The following is an 18,101-nucleotide window of genomic DNA, read 5'->3' as shown; positions in this document are numbered from 1 at the left end:
TTCATTTTAACCATATGTTGTATTGGAGAAAATGATGTTTAAATATACTGCTTTATCCGTATCATTACCTGCTCAGTCTTAGGGAGTTTGGGGGCCTTGATACATGAATTTGGGTCCAGTTTAATCAGATTTTCCAGCAGATGTTGTGCCTGAGTATCACATTTCAGTTCTAATGTTGCTTTAGTTTTTACCTCTCAGGAAGAAAAGGTTGATGGCATATTGTCGTCACCCCAGCATGCAGGCTTGGCATAGACACCCAAGTTTGTTCAGGCCATAACTTGAGAAAGAAGCACCCTAGGATTTTCAAACTGATATCATGGGGGCAAGTTCCAGTGTTAATGACCTCAAGGTCAAGGTCAGAGGTCAGGTTTTCTAAAAATCTTGTGAATGCAATAAATCAAGAACAAGGTGACGTAGGGTTTTGAAATTGATACCATAGGTGCATCTAGTATTTTATTATTATTATTATTATTATTATTATTATTATTATTATTATTATTATGTTTTGGTACTTCATTACCTTTTTTTATGTACAGTGGTCCATCGCTATAACGTGGTTCTCTCGGCCTCGCTGTTTCGCAGATCTATTTTGGTGCAATTTTGCATGCTTTTTTCCCTCTTACAGCGCATTGTGTTGTGCGTCCTGATTGGCTGTAGACCACTGTCAATCAATCTCGTGCCGTGTCTCCTGCACAGTACAGAATGCATTCAGCTTGTCAAATTTACATAAATCTTCGATCGCTAGCAGTGTGACTCTGAAGTGCTGTACGGTATGTTTGTAAGTTTTCTACCCAACAAACACAACAATGTCGACGAAACATTTTGCACCGTCAAAAGCAACTGTGGGTGCCTTTGGTTTCATTCTATAATACTGGACTTATTTTTCTACAAAGGTTTGAACTTTGAGAGTGTTTAAAGAAGAGAACAGTGTGAAAATGTTCATGCCTGTCTGAGAAAAGTGTATGAAATGTATAGCGAGGGGTTTTACAGCCTTAAAGCATCTATAATAATTGTAAAAAATAAAGCTGGCTACTTATTTTTAGAACGTAACTACCGCAATAAACAATGGAACAATGTATAGACTTATTTTGTTTGCATCACTGTATGTATCGTTTGTACTGAGCGATCTTGGGCAAAAGAGATTTAAAGTCTCTAGAGTGCTGTGTGGGTTTTTATCTGGTTAAATTGCAGTCAAATTAAAAAACAAAAGTAATTCTAGGGTCTTATAATGTGAAACCGTGGTCCTGATCCTGATCTGATAAATTAATTCAGCTCTGCCTTTTAACAAGTCCCTGTTAGTCGATGTGCAAAAGTGACCATAGTAACACCTCATGCCAAATGGTCTGTCAACACAGGGGGGACCTGTCTGATCAAGCAGCTTCACAAGTTGCTGAAGGTGAGGAACAGCATTGCTTTTCAAAGCAAGAGTGCTGAAAAGTGCGGTCTGCCTGTGAACATAAAACCAAAGTTGCAATGTGTGACTGTCATCTAAAGCTCATTAAAGGTGTCTATTTCCCTTAATTCTTCAGAAACCAACTTTCAAGTATCTAAAGACTTTAATTACAGCTTAAAACATTAAAAAAAAATATTCATTAATGACTCACTTAGACTCATTTCCATTGGAAAATGACATTAAAGCAATCATTATGATTTGTAATTATTATTATACACCAATTTCTCCCCTTGAACACAAAGGCAGAGGTTTTTCTGTCTCTTCTTGGTCTCTTGACTGTAATCTCAGCAGGTTGAGTAAGGATGGGCTCAGAATTAATTTCACGGTGTCACGATTAATTTCACAACTAGTCCGTCTTTCATAGGTCTTTTTTTACCATGGTGTTTCTGACAGACATTAAAAGTGATGACTAATATATCAGCCGCAATGTTAAAAGTTTAGATTGACCTCATATGATGATGTTTTGACAGAAACATCTAAACACAGCCGCCGATGGATTGACGGTGCATTTTCTATTTGATTTGGTTTGCAAACAGCAAGGTAACTGCCTTGCTTTAGGGCTTTGAAGGTTATCTTTTCACCGCTGCCATATTGCTTTCTGACAGGATGGAGTGAAGGTATTCATTCCAAAACGAGATAAAAACAGTGCTATCTAAAATTCACCAACTTATACCTGATGTAGTCCTCAAACAGAGATTTAAGTACACAAACACAGCATACTAGTGCAACCAGTTTTCTTATTTTCCCCTTTTCCTCAGGACGCAGTTAGTTCTTATAGCAAGAATTTGCCTGTGGAATTAAACTGATTACAAACTTGGAGTTAACAGCCTCAATATGCAGTTATACTGAAAAGAAAGAACATCCTAATCCATTTTATGGTTTTATCTATTAGGACATATCACGTCATCTGGTCTTTACTAAATTTCAAATTATTTAAAACCAAACTCTAGTGGACAACAACTCGTGACAAATCAGTACCTCGCATTGATTTGGAGGAAAATTTGCACACTTTTGTTGTGCACAGCTCTCTTAAGGCTACAGGACATCAGCCAGGTTAAGGTTTGGACTTTGACTCGGCACTTGCATCACCTTGATTATTTTTCGTTTTTAGCTGCTCTATTTTAGATTTGCTGCTGTGTTTGAGGACCAGATTTTTGATATTATATCTTGATAATGAAATCTACGAGTGTGTGTTAAGTCAGTTACTACAGACTACAGTGTATTGCTTGTATAAACTGTAGCTGTTCTGCACATAATTCATATTAATTACATTTCATAAATGAACATGGTGACTTTTCAACTCGACCCTTAAATAATGTATTGATGGTTGCGTCTGTTTTAAGAGTGAGCATTCATTGCATAAACACACAGCAAGCTACACAGGTCTTGCTTCCACTGCACTGTATTAAATTCAGTGTGAGCAGTGGTCTACTTGAAATTCACTGTACCACCTGAAATCACCCCTCCAAGCCATGTCAGATCAATGCATTTCATCCCTCATCTGTCCACATGGCACTCAAAGCCTGTTCTGCCACCCAAATTACTGATCTGCTGAATTATAACTTTGTTGGACCTGGCAGTGTACTGTACCCAAGGCATTCTGAAATATCACTGACAGACCGAGCTGTCAGCATGGATATATCTATCATCTGGAGAGCTATGTGAAACAGACAGCTAATATCCCGGGGTCTTTTACAACAGGGTTTGTCAGAGTCGGATTCCAGACAGCAAGTTCCCCAACAAACATTTCAAAGTCTCTTAGCCATCTCGTTGAAGTCTGTTTGGACAATGAAATATTGTTCCTGGTGGATGTCAAAATGGAGATTTGTTGTGATGCTGGCCTCACCACTGTTATTCAGTCAGGAATTTAGGAGTGTTCTAGTCTTTTTCTTCATGTAGGTCTATGTGTTATGATGCTGCATGTTATGATAGATTAAATACATGGAGAGGAAGCTGAAGTTAGGAAACTTTAATCATTTTTTTTCTCTACAAGCATTCGGATAGCTGTGATAGCAAAATGTCAGGTTTGTAAAAATATGTCATCACACTAAGTTTAGTTTATTCTTAATCAGTTCCTCAACATTTTTTTGGATCTAAAAGAAGCTCCATGGCAGGCAGATACTTTCAAGTTTGTAATGCTTCACTAATTTTAGCAGCTGCAATAAATAAATGACACTACTGTCAAAGTCGGGCAGTAACGCGCTGAATAACAATTACACTAGAAACCACTGTTAGATGCCACAGAACATGAAAGAGAATATCCATAAATCTATTGTTCGTTAATATTGGTAGAAAAAGTAAATGAATTGCAATGGTGTCTAAATAAATGTTGCTTTTACATAGGTCAGGAAGTCTAATGGACTCAAATTATTCCTTATATTTAACTATATTAACTACCTTATATTTAGCAATGTTTAACAATTAAAATATGCTAATTAGTCTGTAATATTATGTGATTGCATTTGGTCTTTAGCATCATCAGGGATTCCAGTAATAGTATTTTTTGTGTGTTTTAGCATCAGTGTATCCTCAGTGTGATACCCTTTCTATAACTATTTCAGTGCTGCAAGGTCATATAACAGGATCAGTTGATAAAATCGTGTGTGTGTGTGTGTGTGTGTGTGTGTGTGTGTGTGTGTGTGTGTGTTACACATGAGGTGATTAGCTGATTGTTGCTCTCAGTTGGCTCCACTGAGATTTTTGTCAGGTATCTGTGTTACTTACATTTATTGAATTGTTTCCTGAGCCAGTATTGACGTAGGATCACGTATCATGTCAGTTGTGACTCAAATGAATTGCAGATACACATAATATCTTTTGGCAGCAGGCATACATGCATCAACTTTAAACCGATACAAAAACTGGAAAGCAAATGATGAGGTGGTGTGGTGCAATACAGGCCACACAATATATTTAATAGTTTAAAATACATGTTTCATGTTATAATATATCCCATGACCCAGACTACATTTAAGACAGTACAAAGTATATGATGAAGCTTTTGGATTCAAAGTCTTACTGGGACCATGTAGATTTGGTGCCTGGCCACACATCTTGGCGACAGATACTATTTATAGCGCCAGCGGGAACAGAGAAGAATAATTCTTAATTTGCCGTAAAGGTGAATTGAATTGGACGGCCATTTCAATGAACATAAATTTCCCTTAATGAGAAGAATGATATTTGGCTGGCTGCGTGTCCTCTGATATGTGGTCTTTCTTCATACTGCATATCCTTCACAGCCGGACAGCTGTTTATCCTCCTCGGTCCACTTGTAATGAGATGAATGCTTAGAAATGTGTTCAGCTTGGCTATAGTTCCAATTCATCAGCACTCATTCAGATTTGTGATTTTTCTCGTTATTTCTCCATCTTCCCCTTTTTCTCAATCCTTTCTTCTTACTGTTGTCTCTTTCTCTGCCAACCGCAAATTATTTTCCTTCATGCTCTCATTTGAACAGAGGTTGTCCAGCTGAGCCTGGCCGAGGACCAGCAAATCAGCGTCTCCACAGTAACAGTGGGCCTAAGTGCAGTCCTCACCTGCGCCATCCAGGGGACGCTGCGCCCACCAGTCATCTGGAAGAGGAATGGCATCATCTTAAACTTCTTGGACCTGGAGGACATCAATGTGAGTTCATGTCTTTTTCCTTGGTTGATGTAATTATTTGTGGTTGTTGGTGCGCAACTGCAAACTACACAACTACAAAGTCGAGTTGCTGGTTCTTTATGGCTATAACCAGTTAAAAACTGAGGTTGTTTGATTTTTATTGGCGGATAAGGTTTTGTACATAAACTGCTTGTGTAAGTCAGGTATTATATATGGAAGCCGTTTCCACCACTAAAAAAAAAAGAATCCATAAGTCAAAATTTTGAGCTGTTTTCTTGAAATTTTGATTTATTAACTCGAAATTTCGAGTTAGCGCTGGCAATCAGTAATCTATGTGAATGACGTCATTTCCTTGTTACCCAGAAGCTGAAGCCCTCAGCTACAAATGCTACAGCTAAGCTACCAGTATTACAGCCAATCATGAATGCACAGATTGCTGAGTATTTTCAGCGTGGCTTCACAAATGATGAAATCCTTGTGTTATTAGCTGAATCACATGGAGTTGCTATCAGCACACGTACTCTCAAAAGTGCCAATTTGTTGCAATCTGGTTTTGAGTGCGCATTCCTCTGTGCCATATCCTTCCGGGTAACAAGAAAATGACGTTATTCACGTAGATTACTGATTGGCAGAGCTAACTCAAAATTTTGAGAAAATAACTTGAATTTTTGAGTTATGGATACTTTTTTTGTTTCTTTTTTTAGTGGTGGAAACGGCCTTCCATAATTATAAGCTGTTGTAGTAGAAGCAAGCAAAAATTTACCACCTACTTTTCATCTGCTTTGTTTCTTCTGACCATAGATACAAATATTTGATTCTTCAGCTGCCAGTTAATGAAATGTCTTTACCATCTATAGTTGCCAACTTTCTGTTTGCTGTGTATCTACTGTTGAAAATGAGGTTGAGAGTTCTGTGAGCGATCTGTCTAAATATAAAAACATATTAGTAAAACTGTGCTGGTTAAAATTCCCAGGCACTCATGAGAAACTCTCTACAATTACATAAGTCCTGTAGTTACTTTATAAAACATATTAGTCTTGACATCGACTTAAATAGAATGCACACGCACAACCTTAAAGCATGTGAGCGTGTTTGTCTGCCAAAGGTTCTTCTGAGTGGACCGCCTAATTAATATTTGGTAAACTTCAGCAGCATGGGGGCACAGTCGGGGGGCTCTTCACATGGATTGAAACCAGAAAGTCTATTAACACTTTTTAAAATTAGAAAGTCACATCGCTGCTGTAAAAGCGTTAAGAGTTCTGGGAGTTTTTCAGTTAGTCTCTAATCACTAGCATATTGTTTTCTTTTTGTATTCACACACTGCTTGTGATACTTATAAAATGCTCATCGGGGATCTGAAATGTTGGAAGGTGTGCAGAGAATCCCGTGCTCTTCATTTAACGGAACCTCTTATCACGCGACCCCACCTAATAATCCACCAGCATCTGAGAAACCAAAACAGGGCAGGACGGGGACAAAAATCAAGGAGAGGAATTAAATAAAGAAAACAGCGATTCCCTCGCACCCTCCATGAAATGGTGCAATTATACCTCGCTCAGTGCTTAATGAACTATGTCGCCGTGCTCCTGTTTAGACACATCTGCACAGGTGACAGCGCAGTGCCGGCCTTGCTTTATCCACAACCGGATCACAATTCACTAATTGCATGTTAATGAGCAGCCTTGTTGGTCCGCTGTGATGATGAGCGGATAAACAATGTCAAGTGTTGAGGTGGAGACTGGAGGAGAGGTGATGGCAACAGAGGTCCCTTGGGGTTTTTGACCGGGCATAATGAATTTTCACAGAGCACAGTGATCTAAATGGAGGGAGAGGAAGCTTGAGTTTGTTTGGCTTCCGTTTTAGTCACTCAAATCAAACTTGAAGCTTAAAAACAAAATCCCAGAATTAATGAAAGGGATAACCTCTGCGTGTGGAGCTTCTTAATATTTTGTGTTATTCTGCACACACTGGATGTCGGTGCCAGAAAGAACAAGAGAAATTGCATACTTAATGCAACATGCCAAGTTTTTGTGGCCAACTGGTCAATTAAGCTAGTTTGGACAGCCATCTCTGGAGATTAAGTGACTTCCTGGCTAAACGAAAGATAAAGAAGCCATTAAGTAATGAAAATGTAGACATCCAAATAAATTAGTTCATAAAGGGCTAAAGGTAAATGTTCAAGTTTATCCTAGGATTTTATATCTCATTGATGCAGGGTATATTTCATCTCAACATGTGCACATGTTCTTGCAATTTATACAGGACTATAATAGAAATCTATGCATTTAATATCCATATGCAGGGCAGCTTTGAATAGATTTTCCAAGGCAAACTTCCCTCTAAACCTCATATGTAAGAACAGTTAAATTGCATCAATAAAGGGCAGGATGTTACACAGATCCATTGTCTTTTTGAGACTTTTTATTTTTATTGTGTAGCATTTTGTACAAGTTGATTTGGACCACAGTGGTTCTGTGAGGTGACCAGCGACAGGAGGGACGGGACATTACTCTCCTGTCGAAGTCCTTTCAGCACACCTTTCTCTCCTGTTGAGCTGTGCAGAATGGAAACAGGATTGTTTTCAGAAGTTTTATTTGATAGTTTTTGAAGTAGTCCTGCTCTCTGGCATATAACCTCATTGAAACCAGAAAGCTGAGCCTCTATCACAGTCAGTCTATTCTTCTTCTTCTTTTTTTTAGCTTTGCCCATATTTTTCTCTTTCCGTTGAGCTTCTTTCTCGGTGCTTTCACCAGCGATCACAAAAAAGGCATTTCACATTTTGTGCCCCCAAAAAGTAACGCACTGTGTATATGGGTGGATTCAGTTTTCAGTTCATATGAAGTGCTGCGATAGGAAACTGATTATTGGGAAATGAAATTAGCTATATTTCATCAAAAAAAAAGTTAATAGAGAGCTTCCATATGCATATGCATTGCTAACATGTATTAAACACATATAGAAGCAGATACTTACTTCTACTACTACTATAGTACTACTCGGCTCTATTCTGTATATCAAGGCAAATTAATGATGATTATCATTAGAGAACAAACCAAAGGAGACTCTGATTTAGTTTTGCATGTGAAAGGAATAATTTCCGCGAGTGATTTAAGATCTATTAATTTCAATGTGGCCACTGACCATCTTTCTGTGTAACTCTGGGACTGCTCTTATTATTCAAGTGTATAATTTTCCTTGAATAATGTAATTTTCCTTGAGTAGTAATAAAACCCTGTAATTTTTCTCCAATACCGTTTTTTTTAATTCTGTGTCCATGTGTCATCAGCACATTTCACAAACTCAAAGATTAACGGCTAATACAATTACGTTATGATGAGGTTTGCAGGCCAGGTCTCTCCCATTTATTCTTAGGCAGCAATAGCACCAGCTACCCAGAGACAATGCAGGCTTGGTCATCACCATGTAAATGTATTAGTCAAAGATGAAAAACGGGGTTTTAATTTATTTTACCTTGGACTTGAATTGTTTCCTCTAAAAGAAAATCTTATATTTAACCATTACGATGTCTGCCCAGTAGCACTACAGTCAAGTGGACCTGCAGAGCATTGCATCAACACATGTTAAGCCTTATGGTTTACATTTTAGTGCCTAAGATCACTCATCTGTGATATGACCCGTATCACAGATAAATGTGACTTACTTTGAAGTTTACAGCCAACCAAAACATAATTTCAGCTGACAAACTGAAGATAAAATCCAAGGTACCTCAACTGAGTCAGTTTTAGGAGACCGCCATCCTCAGTCCCTTGTTTTTTATATACTGTACTACAGTCCTACTTTGCAGTCCGAATGGCCCATTCAGTTTTAATTGTCCTTGCCAGTGTAGCGCTGTCTCTTCCCTTAATTGTAAATCCTGAACTTGAAAGGCTGCCTAAGCTCCTCCATCTATCTTACGGGAAAATCATTTCACATTTTTCCTGTCACAACGCCGCCCCCTTGTCAGGTCACATTAATTTCTAGAGCCCTCAAAAAAGGAAAAGAGAAAAGGAAGAGCTGCCATTTGTGGTTTCCATGTCATGACAGAGCTGCATCAGGACATCTGCTCTGCCACTTGGTGGGACAGCAAACTATTTAATGCCTTAATCCACCCTAAGCTGTGGCTGGAAACCCCCCGGTGACTGTCGCATGCTGCACCAACAACAACCCGCCCCATTCATCAACCTAATGGGCTTTATATTTTTAACCCTTGCCATTTATCAGGCTGAGGCAGTGTGATGAGGGAGAGAGGAGGATCAAATTCCCTGTTGCCTGCTTCAGCTCAACAGGGAAACCGTTGATTCATGGTCTCTCGTCCTTTTCGCATCACTCTTTTTCTCTGCTGTCTTTTCCCATCACTCCCTGCTGTTGTGTGCCTGCTTTCTCTGTTCCTTTCAAGCATCCCTATTTATTCTATCAAGATACCTTCATTTTTCCACCTCACTCCCCGTGGATGTTTTCTGCACCCCATTCTTCACCGGTATTCCCTCTCCAACACCTCCCACTCTTCTTTTTCCATCTTTAATTTTCCTCCCGCTTCTTCCTTACTTTTCACGCCCTCTCACTGCATTTGCCTTTTTGCCTCTTTTCTCACTTAATTTTACTCATCCATCTCTTCCCTCTATCTCAGGACTTTGGGGACGATGGCTCCCTGTACATCACTAAGGTGACAACCATCCACATGGGAAACTACAGTTGCCATGCCTACGGCTATGAAGACCTCTATCAGACACATGTGCTCCAGGTGAATGGTCAGTAGTAGCTCATTTCTTACTTACAGTGGTGATGTGGACAAAATTCTGGAAAAAAAATTGATGGCATTTGGTGTTTGGATATCATCAGGAAATTGTCTTGCTGGTCTCACATCAATTTAGTAGCATAACAATGATTCCAAAAGTACAGCAAAGGTCGTAATGAACTGAAAAAACTTTGTTTGTTGCATCATTTTTTTGTCTGTCTTGTTAGTCTGTTTATCTGGAGCTAGGGCTCACCATCGAATAATGTTCCCAATAACTAATCATTCTGTTCAGGAAGCTATTTAATGAAGATTTATCTATTCCAGTGTTTGTCTAGCAAACGTCAGACAAATAAAAGTGTTTGCCTGAAGAAGAAGAAAACGCAAAAGATATCAAATTTAATTTCATATATGACAAAAAAAGGCAAAACTCAAAGATGAAGTATCTTTTAAGCAGCATGGTTCATACAAGAGCTTCGGGAGACAAGGGCACACGGAGCATTGCATCAAAGTAACTCTTGCCAAAGAGCAAAACATAATTTCATATTAGGCTGCAAATGAAATGTGAGTGCATGCAGCCTATTCAGCTGATTCTGTGCAGTGGATAAAAGCTACTTACGTTGGTATTCATTTAGAAACCAGCAGAAACACAGAACACCAGCGAAGTTATCAAAGCACTGCCTCACTCATAATAATTACCAAAATTAGAGTATTCGTCTCTGCTACTGTTATACTTTACTCAACATCTCTCGAAAGAAAAACCTGCGAGAAAGTTTAAAGCTCCACACCTGTAGCACAACAAAGGTGACCCCCTTAAACTGTGCTTTTGTTTTTGAATCTGAATGTATTCAGCCTCAAACGCGGAATACAAATGATTAAACTAAGCCTCTTCCGATCGAGGGATCACAATGGGTCCTTTTTTTGTCTTGTTTTTGTTTTGGTATTTTTTTGTGGAATCGTCGGAAAAAAGGAGGGAGGGGGAGTGATGTGAAGGGAGTCATGGAGACAGACAGGGGGACTGAAGGGCGAGTGATCAGGAAAGAGCAATTACCAAATGTTTGTGTTAGGGATTCAAGGTATTTCAAATAAGATATGACAAGGTGAGATAAGGTGCAATGGAAATGAGCCAAGTGCCACATTATACTAAGTGGGCGGTTTGTATCCTGTTGTGCTTTCTTTTCTTTGGTGAGAGGAATGATGATATTGCAGCTATAGTATTGGTGAAGTAGCCATGGCCGTACCCTGTAGTATGACAGTATGAGAGAAGTATATATGAAATCTTTGACATTAATAATGTCAAAAAGTTAAAAACATTAGTAATGTTGAAAGAAGAGAAAGGGTTGGTTTAGTTAAGTACTGTTTTGGTAATGAAACAGAACAGTTAACGTCACAGACAGATGTGACACATACAGACTATATTATAGATACTTTTGGCAAGAAGGAGTTCATCATATGTGTGTTTTGTAGGATGATAAGGCAGGTCATTACAATGTTGGATTTGAGGTAGACAAACAATACTGTGCAAAAGTGCCAAGAAACTCTTTTTAACCTTTATACTTTGTGAGGAAAACAACACAGAGATTCGGTGATTTATTCAAACGTCTGCAAACATACATGGAAACACAGTATATAAGGCAAAAAAACAGAGTTTGGACAATTGTAAAGAGCGTGGAAGTCAATACCAAAACTTGGAGGTCTTTAGGAATTGTTCTCCAGGCTTCTTAAAAGACATTCAAAGCTCCTGTTTGGAAATTGGTTCTTTTGTGTCAATCTATGACTTGTATTGTTCCACTGTGTGTTTCCCTATCCAGGTATGCTTTTACTGCATTGCCAGTGTGTTTGGAATCGCTGTCATGCTTAAAAACAGAAGCTATTGCTAATCAGATGCTTTCCAGATGCCATTGTATGGTGGATCAAAATCTGATGCAGATTTTCTATATTCATAACTCCATTAACCTTGACAAGGTCACCAACACCATTGCCTGAAACACAGCATTGAGACCATTTCTAGGTTCTGGAGGCACGGGCGACCAGTAAAGAGATCAAGTGAAGGGCCAGATGCATCTGTCGGGTCCTTTGTGAGGTCTTTGCTGAAATTTTTTCATGTTTCTTAAGAACATGACTTTCAGATACTGATCATCTACTGAAGATGATTCTTCAATGCGTTGTGAGGACACACTACGCGCCATGCCAAAATATGCCAAATATTTAGATATTTGAATGACCTTATTGGCCAAAAACACTATTTTTTTTCCTGTCAGACTGCTTTGTCATTTTTCATAGATTCAACAAAAGAAATTATGTTCTTTTACAACAGGCTGCAAAATAACAAGAGTGCCTAAAGATATCATTTAAAACTGGTTCTTGGCTACATTTTCTGGATGCGTAGACACAACACTGATTCATCCCTCGAGTTACTTGCCTTTTTTAAAAGATTACAAGAACGTCTGGCTCTTTGAAAATGAAAAGAACCAAAGGGTGGCTCAAGACTTTTGCACAGCACTTTAAACACAGGAACAGGAGAGAAAAAGAGCTACGAGGGGTAACATTTAAAAAATGAGGAAAGCTGAATGGGAGAGGTGAGTAAGCTCCTGGAGGAAGGTTCTGTCAGAATTTGACAGCTGGCCCACGGTGCAAAATGTGCAAAGCACAATAATCCGAAAACAGCATCTTACCTGTTCATGTAAACTGTTACTTCATATTTCATTTTTCCTCCTCAATTTCTCCACATCTATTTACGGCTCTTTCTCCAAAGGAGGTGGTAAGTGACACATACGTCCGACATCTATTTCTTGCAGGACTCAAGCTGTAATAAAGCAGCCCCAGAGCTCTTGGATTCTTGTTATTTGTGAATATATTCCATGCTGTGGTGAGACAAATTCCTCTCTGCCCACTGTGCGTGTGGGTGTTTGTGTTATATTCCCCCAGGAGTTACGGTCTACCAATGAAACAGTGTGTAATTATGTTTTCACTTGCCGCTTTACTATTTCCATTTGTATTTTTGGTTTTGTGTATATGCGTCCAGTCCCTCCAGTGATCCTGGTCTATCCAGAGACACAGGCTCAGGAGCCCGGCGTATCTGCCAGCCTCCACTGCCATGCCGACGGCATCCCAAATCCCAAACTCCTTTGGCTGAAGAATGGCATGGATCTGCAGCCCAGATCCTCCAAACAGCTCTCTCTCATAGGTGAGTTTTGCAGTGTTTTGCTATCAGCATATTTTTTGCTTTAGCGGACTCTGTGTGTCACAGCTCGGTGGTAAAGTGATTTCTTCCAAGTGCACAATATGCAGCAACAACAGTGTACAATGGAAAAAGCATAAATCTTTATAAACCACCACAATGTATAAGACTAATGAAAACAAATCTTGAAACTCAAGCTGCTATTTTATTTAAGCAACTTTTTTTTATTGAAAAGCCAGTGGTTCCACTTGTCCACAGTAATAATTTCTCATATACTTTCAGTTTATTTGCATTCTGTACCACTGTGATGAAACCATGATTGAAAAGAAATTCAGCTGCCCTCTTTCACTACATCCTTTTGCTCCTCTGACAATGTAAACATACTTATTATTAGATGGTGAATGAGATGGGAGATTGAAGATAAAAAGAAATACACTGTGTGACAGAAGACGGCAACAACTTATTTGGGCAAGAAGGCTTTTTTGTTTTATGATACACTCTCAATATCAGAGAGAGGAAGCACAACTTCCCTTTTTACGGCCTAGTTCTCATTAAAGGAAAGTTTATTGGCTGTGTGTGGGTCATTACCTATGGTAATAGCCTGTTATCAACCCTTAGACACTCAAACAAGGAGGTTCTGCAAGGTTCACCACCGTATAAACACTGCAGTAGCTGCTGTTTCAGATTTACCAACTAATATGGGCAGCAGAAAGGGGCAGCAGCCCTATTTAAAGTGATCATTTGTACTGATTCAATAAACAACATCTAGGTAAGTGAAAAGAATAGCATGGAAAAGCAAATTATGTAGCGCAGAGTTCCTTTTTTTTTTAATCTGGCCGTGGTTGGGGAGGAAGTGATCAAAGCACAGGAAGAGTAATTCACCATTTTATTTCCACAACGCACTTGTATTGATGGGAGTTTAATAAAGATAATATAAAGTCTTGCCCCTATCCTCATTTTTTTCATAGATTTCTGTAAAATTTGAACAAGGCACTGACAGCTGATAGTAAGAAGTATTGATTGCGAGCCACAGTTGAACTGTAAAGGAAGTACTGCAGTGCTGAAAACACTGTTAGAACACTGCCTCATATTTTCTGTCATTTAGTTTATTATCAAACAGGAAACGCAGGGAATTACAGATAATTCATCTGACCCAGAAGAATCAGTGGATTGTTTTTTCTCTTTTTTTGGAGTGTGTGTGTGTGTGTTGGAGGGGGGGGGGGTATATTTCTGTACCACCTACCTTGTTGGTCAAGGTTTATTAACTTAAGCTGCATTTGTGGTCACTGAATTGAAAAATATATCTGAATTGTTTAGCAGCAATTATAAGGCTACAGAGCATCACGATGGAAGCCGATAACACATTAAGTGAGACCACTGATGAATTACTATCACTGTGTGTGTGTGTGTCTGTCTGTCTGTGCAGTCTCTCCCGTGTCATGTAACCTTTTTTAATTTACTCTTTCTTACTTGAGGTCGAGCAGTTCACTTGTGGTGTGCAAAAATGTAATACAACAGTGAGTTAAAAGGTGCTTTAAAGCCCAATAAAGCTAACAGGAGCTGCTGAATCAGGTGACATGTCCTGTTCACCTATGCAGTAATCCTGCGGGGAGCCGTTTAAGAAAATGAGATCGCTTCAGCTTAAGACAAAACCAGTCACATCATCACAGGCGCTGCAAACATGCAGAGGATATAAACACTCATTTAAGTGCTTGATTCAGTGGTTTTTAATAAGAATTGATCAGAACATCAGTATGAATTAGAAGTAATTAAAGTGCTGTCTCATTCCATGAGACGTTAGAAGTGCTTTAAGGCACTCTCACTTCAAAGCATTGCACGCATTTCCTCCGATAAAAGAGAATTATTATCAGAATCCAAAAGACATTTCACTAATGTGAAAAGCTTTGCATCAATGTCTGTGTTGTTTTTTTTCCTAACCCACTGGCCATGAATTAGAAGGTTAAGATGAAGAACAGTTGTTGTTTTTTTTCTCTTTTTTTTTAACAAGCTGTGTGTGGCATTGCTGTTTATGGATTCTATAGAAAGACCTCCATTAAAAATGCTTTAAGTTTTAGCAGGTGGAACTCATGATATCCTGTATATGTGAGGGAAAAGGATGGTACCTATGTTTGATGTTATCTAAATGTTATGTCAGGTGATGTATAGAAAGGGGTGAAAATGAAAGCTTGCTTTAATGTTTTTATACATCCTGGATTGTAAGAGCTCCACTGTGACAAATTCCCCTCGTGTGATCAATGAAGTACTACAGGAAGGATCAGAGTGCAGCTCTAGATCACAAAGCTACAGCATGCCGCAGCAAACATCAGAGAGCTCACCTCTGATGTTGACTTTTGTCTCTAAACGTCACCAGCATCACCTGTCGCTATCGATTCAGAATATGATTCTGAAACTTGAGAGCAACAGTGTTGTGCTGCACATATGTACGGGAAAAAACTGTAACTCATGTATGTGCAGCAGCATACAACCAGTAAAACTATTATAGCAAATACATAATTAGGTATCTTAATTAAAATAAATAGCAATGTGCTTTACTTTTTTAAAACTTTTTTTAAACAATAAATTTGAAAATTTAACAATAATTATATATTAGCAATATAAAATATAGTGCATACTGGTTAATTTACCACTACAGAAATGTAAAAAAAAATTTTTTGGTTGTTACTAGTACTAGGGCTGGGCCATATCATACCGTTCACGGTAATACCGGTATAATGTTGGGCAACGATTAGAAAATGAAATATTGCGATAGAATATGGGTAAAACCCGCATGCGCAGTGCCTTTGTTTTCATACGCACATGGCGTAAAAAGCATGGCGGCGACGGAGAATGAGAAGAGCGAAAGCAGATCGTTGAATGAAACGGATGAACCAGAACTGGTTTGTAAAAAAGCTGCAACTTCAGTGGTGTGGAACTGGTTTGGCTTTCATCCCTCAGATACACAACAAAGCACTATTTTTGGTAGAGCATGCCAGCAAGCCGTCGTTATTACCGTGTTTTTTTGAAAATTTGCCACACTTAAAATCAATCCTTTGATTTTTCTGAAAATCAACAGATTATAATCCCGTGTGCCTTATGTATGAATTCTGGTTGTGTTTACTGACCTCGAAACTATTTTATGTGGTACACGACGCTCGAAAATCTGTCAAATGTTTTAGTACGACTTTGCTAAGCTACGAACCCGCAGCGCTTTGATGGATTGTCGGAGCATTACGGCTATCGTAGGCAGGAGCCTCGCGGAGTGATATGTACTGTGCTTCAACATAATATTACTGTATTGTGTGTGTATAACCTCTTTTTAAGTTTTGTGGATATTAAACATGGTTATGCTGAGGATATGTCGGCCAGTTTCCACTGAAAATGCCTTTTGGTTAAACTGTCAGCAAGGAATTTGCATTTGCACTGTTAAATTTTTATATAACTTTAATGCACATAAAAAACAGCTGCTTGGTTAAGTAAAATACATTGATGTTTGTTTGTTTTTTGCACTAATAAAGTTTTGGAGTTGTAAAGTATTTTGTCTAGTGTCAATTATATCGTCAGTTATATCGTCATCGCAAATTTCCAAATGTATATCGTGATAAATATTTTTGGTCATATCGGCCTGCCCTAACCAGTACTGTTAATTTAGCACACCTGTTGTATAAATCTTTGGATAGTGGGATAATACATTTATATTATTTTGAATGAATACTATTAAATGTATTCATCAACCACAGCGACCAGATATGGACCAGAAGAGAGTCTGACCAAGTTGTACATGCTGCTACAATGTAGCTACAATGTCTCTGGTTTCATTGAGATAAAAAATGCCTGTGGACACAAGAATATTGATCAAACTCTGTGGGGTTTTTTTTTTTATAGCTCCCAGGTGTCTTTAGTCTCTTTTCCCCTGCACCTTTGATGACACATTACTTGCATTATTATTGTATTTGGTTCATTGTGCTTCTGTTAGATGCACGACCACACATATATTCATGATTCGACCACAGAATTTTAACACAGTGGAGATGTCGAATTTGTTGAATAAATTTAAAAGTTTGTTTTAAAAAAATAAACACTCTGAATATGGTTGTAGTGTATAGTAGCTTTGCATCAGTAATGTGTATACCTGTTTGATTTTGTTTCCTCTCCTCTTTAGCGAACGGTAGTGAACTCTTTATTGGCAGCGTCCGCTACGAGGACACAGGAGCTTACACGTGCATTGCCAAGAATGAAGTGGGAGTGGATGAGGACATCTCGTCTCTGTTTGTTGAAGATTCGGCTAAGAAGACTCGTAAGTCCTACAGAGTCACAGTTCACTATTTATGTAAGAAGTCAATATTTGAATTGATAAGAGTTACTCTAAAAGAAAAGCTTAGAAAATAATATTTTGGAAAAAATCACTCCCGACATGAAAGTATTGTGAAGGGTGAACTGAGGTACTGATGACACTGAGATCAGAAACAACACTGGTCAATTTGCCTGTTCGCCTCCCACTGCTGCTCATGTGGCTCCACTACCTGCAAGGTTACTGTAAAAGAAAAGGACTCTGCTGTTTAAGCCAGCAGCCAAGTATATTTTGATTTTAAACTTTTCTACTTGTTTAAGCCTTGGACAGGTGGTGTGATAAGAACTCTTATTGTCTTTGTGCTCACAAAGCGTTTTGATCGCGCTTACAGTTACAAGCCTGCCTTCACCTGGATGCACTGTCTATACTGCTGCCTCTTTGAATGTTCAATAGAAATGAAAGGCAGGAGCTTGATTTTGACGAGAGCAAAATGCTAATTTTGAACAGTTTTGGTTTTTTTTTTTTGATGGTGCACTTACTAATCGTTGAGAAATCTAAGCGAAGTTAGCACAGCGATACCTATTTATACAGACTAGGCTAGAACAAGACTAACATCATCCACAATAAACGATTGTCAGATCATCATGTATAATGAAATAAAATTCAGACATGTAATAAATACATAGCACAAACAAATTACAGTCATTTACCAACATGTGGACAGCTCTATTATTTAAAAAAAATAAGCTTGCTCAAATTTGTCCTGTGCAGACAAGCGTCAGCAAATGCTCCATGCATCTCCTAAATTTTTAATGCAGTAAGTGGTGAACCTAATAAGCAC

The 18,101-nt window shown here is 38.5% G+C and overlaps 1 protein-coding gene across 3 annotated transcripts in view; it reads left to right on the top strand.

Annotated features, from left to right (window-relative positions):
- Positions 1-18,101, top strand: part of fstl4 (follistatin-like 4) — a 206,657-nt gene that overhangs the window by 165,428 nt on the left and 23,128 nt on the right. For all 3 annotated transcript variants that reach the window (XM_040032271.1, XM_040032269.1, XM_040032270.1), the window contains exons 7-10: positions 4,914-5,080; positions 9,687-9,807; positions 12,817-12,978; positions 17,132-17,266. In XM_040032271.1, coding sequence (XP_039888205.1) covers positions 4,914-5,080; positions 9,687-9,807; positions 12,817-12,978; positions 17,132-17,266 — 585 coding nt within the window. The remainder of the gene's footprint in view (positions 1-4,913; positions 5,081-9,686; positions 9,808-12,816; positions 12,979-17,131; positions 17,267-18,101) is intronic.

This window comes from Simochromis diagramma, unplaced genomic scaffold, assembly GCF_900408965.1.
Source record: "Simochromis diagramma unplaced genomic scaffold, fSimDia1.1 OVJJ01000216.1, whole genome shotgun sequence".
Taxonomy (NCBI): Eukaryota; Metazoa; Chordata; class Actinopteri; order Cichliformes; family Cichlidae; genus Simochromis; species Simochromis diagramma.
This window is presented reverse-complemented; position numbering and strand designations above follow the sequence as displayed.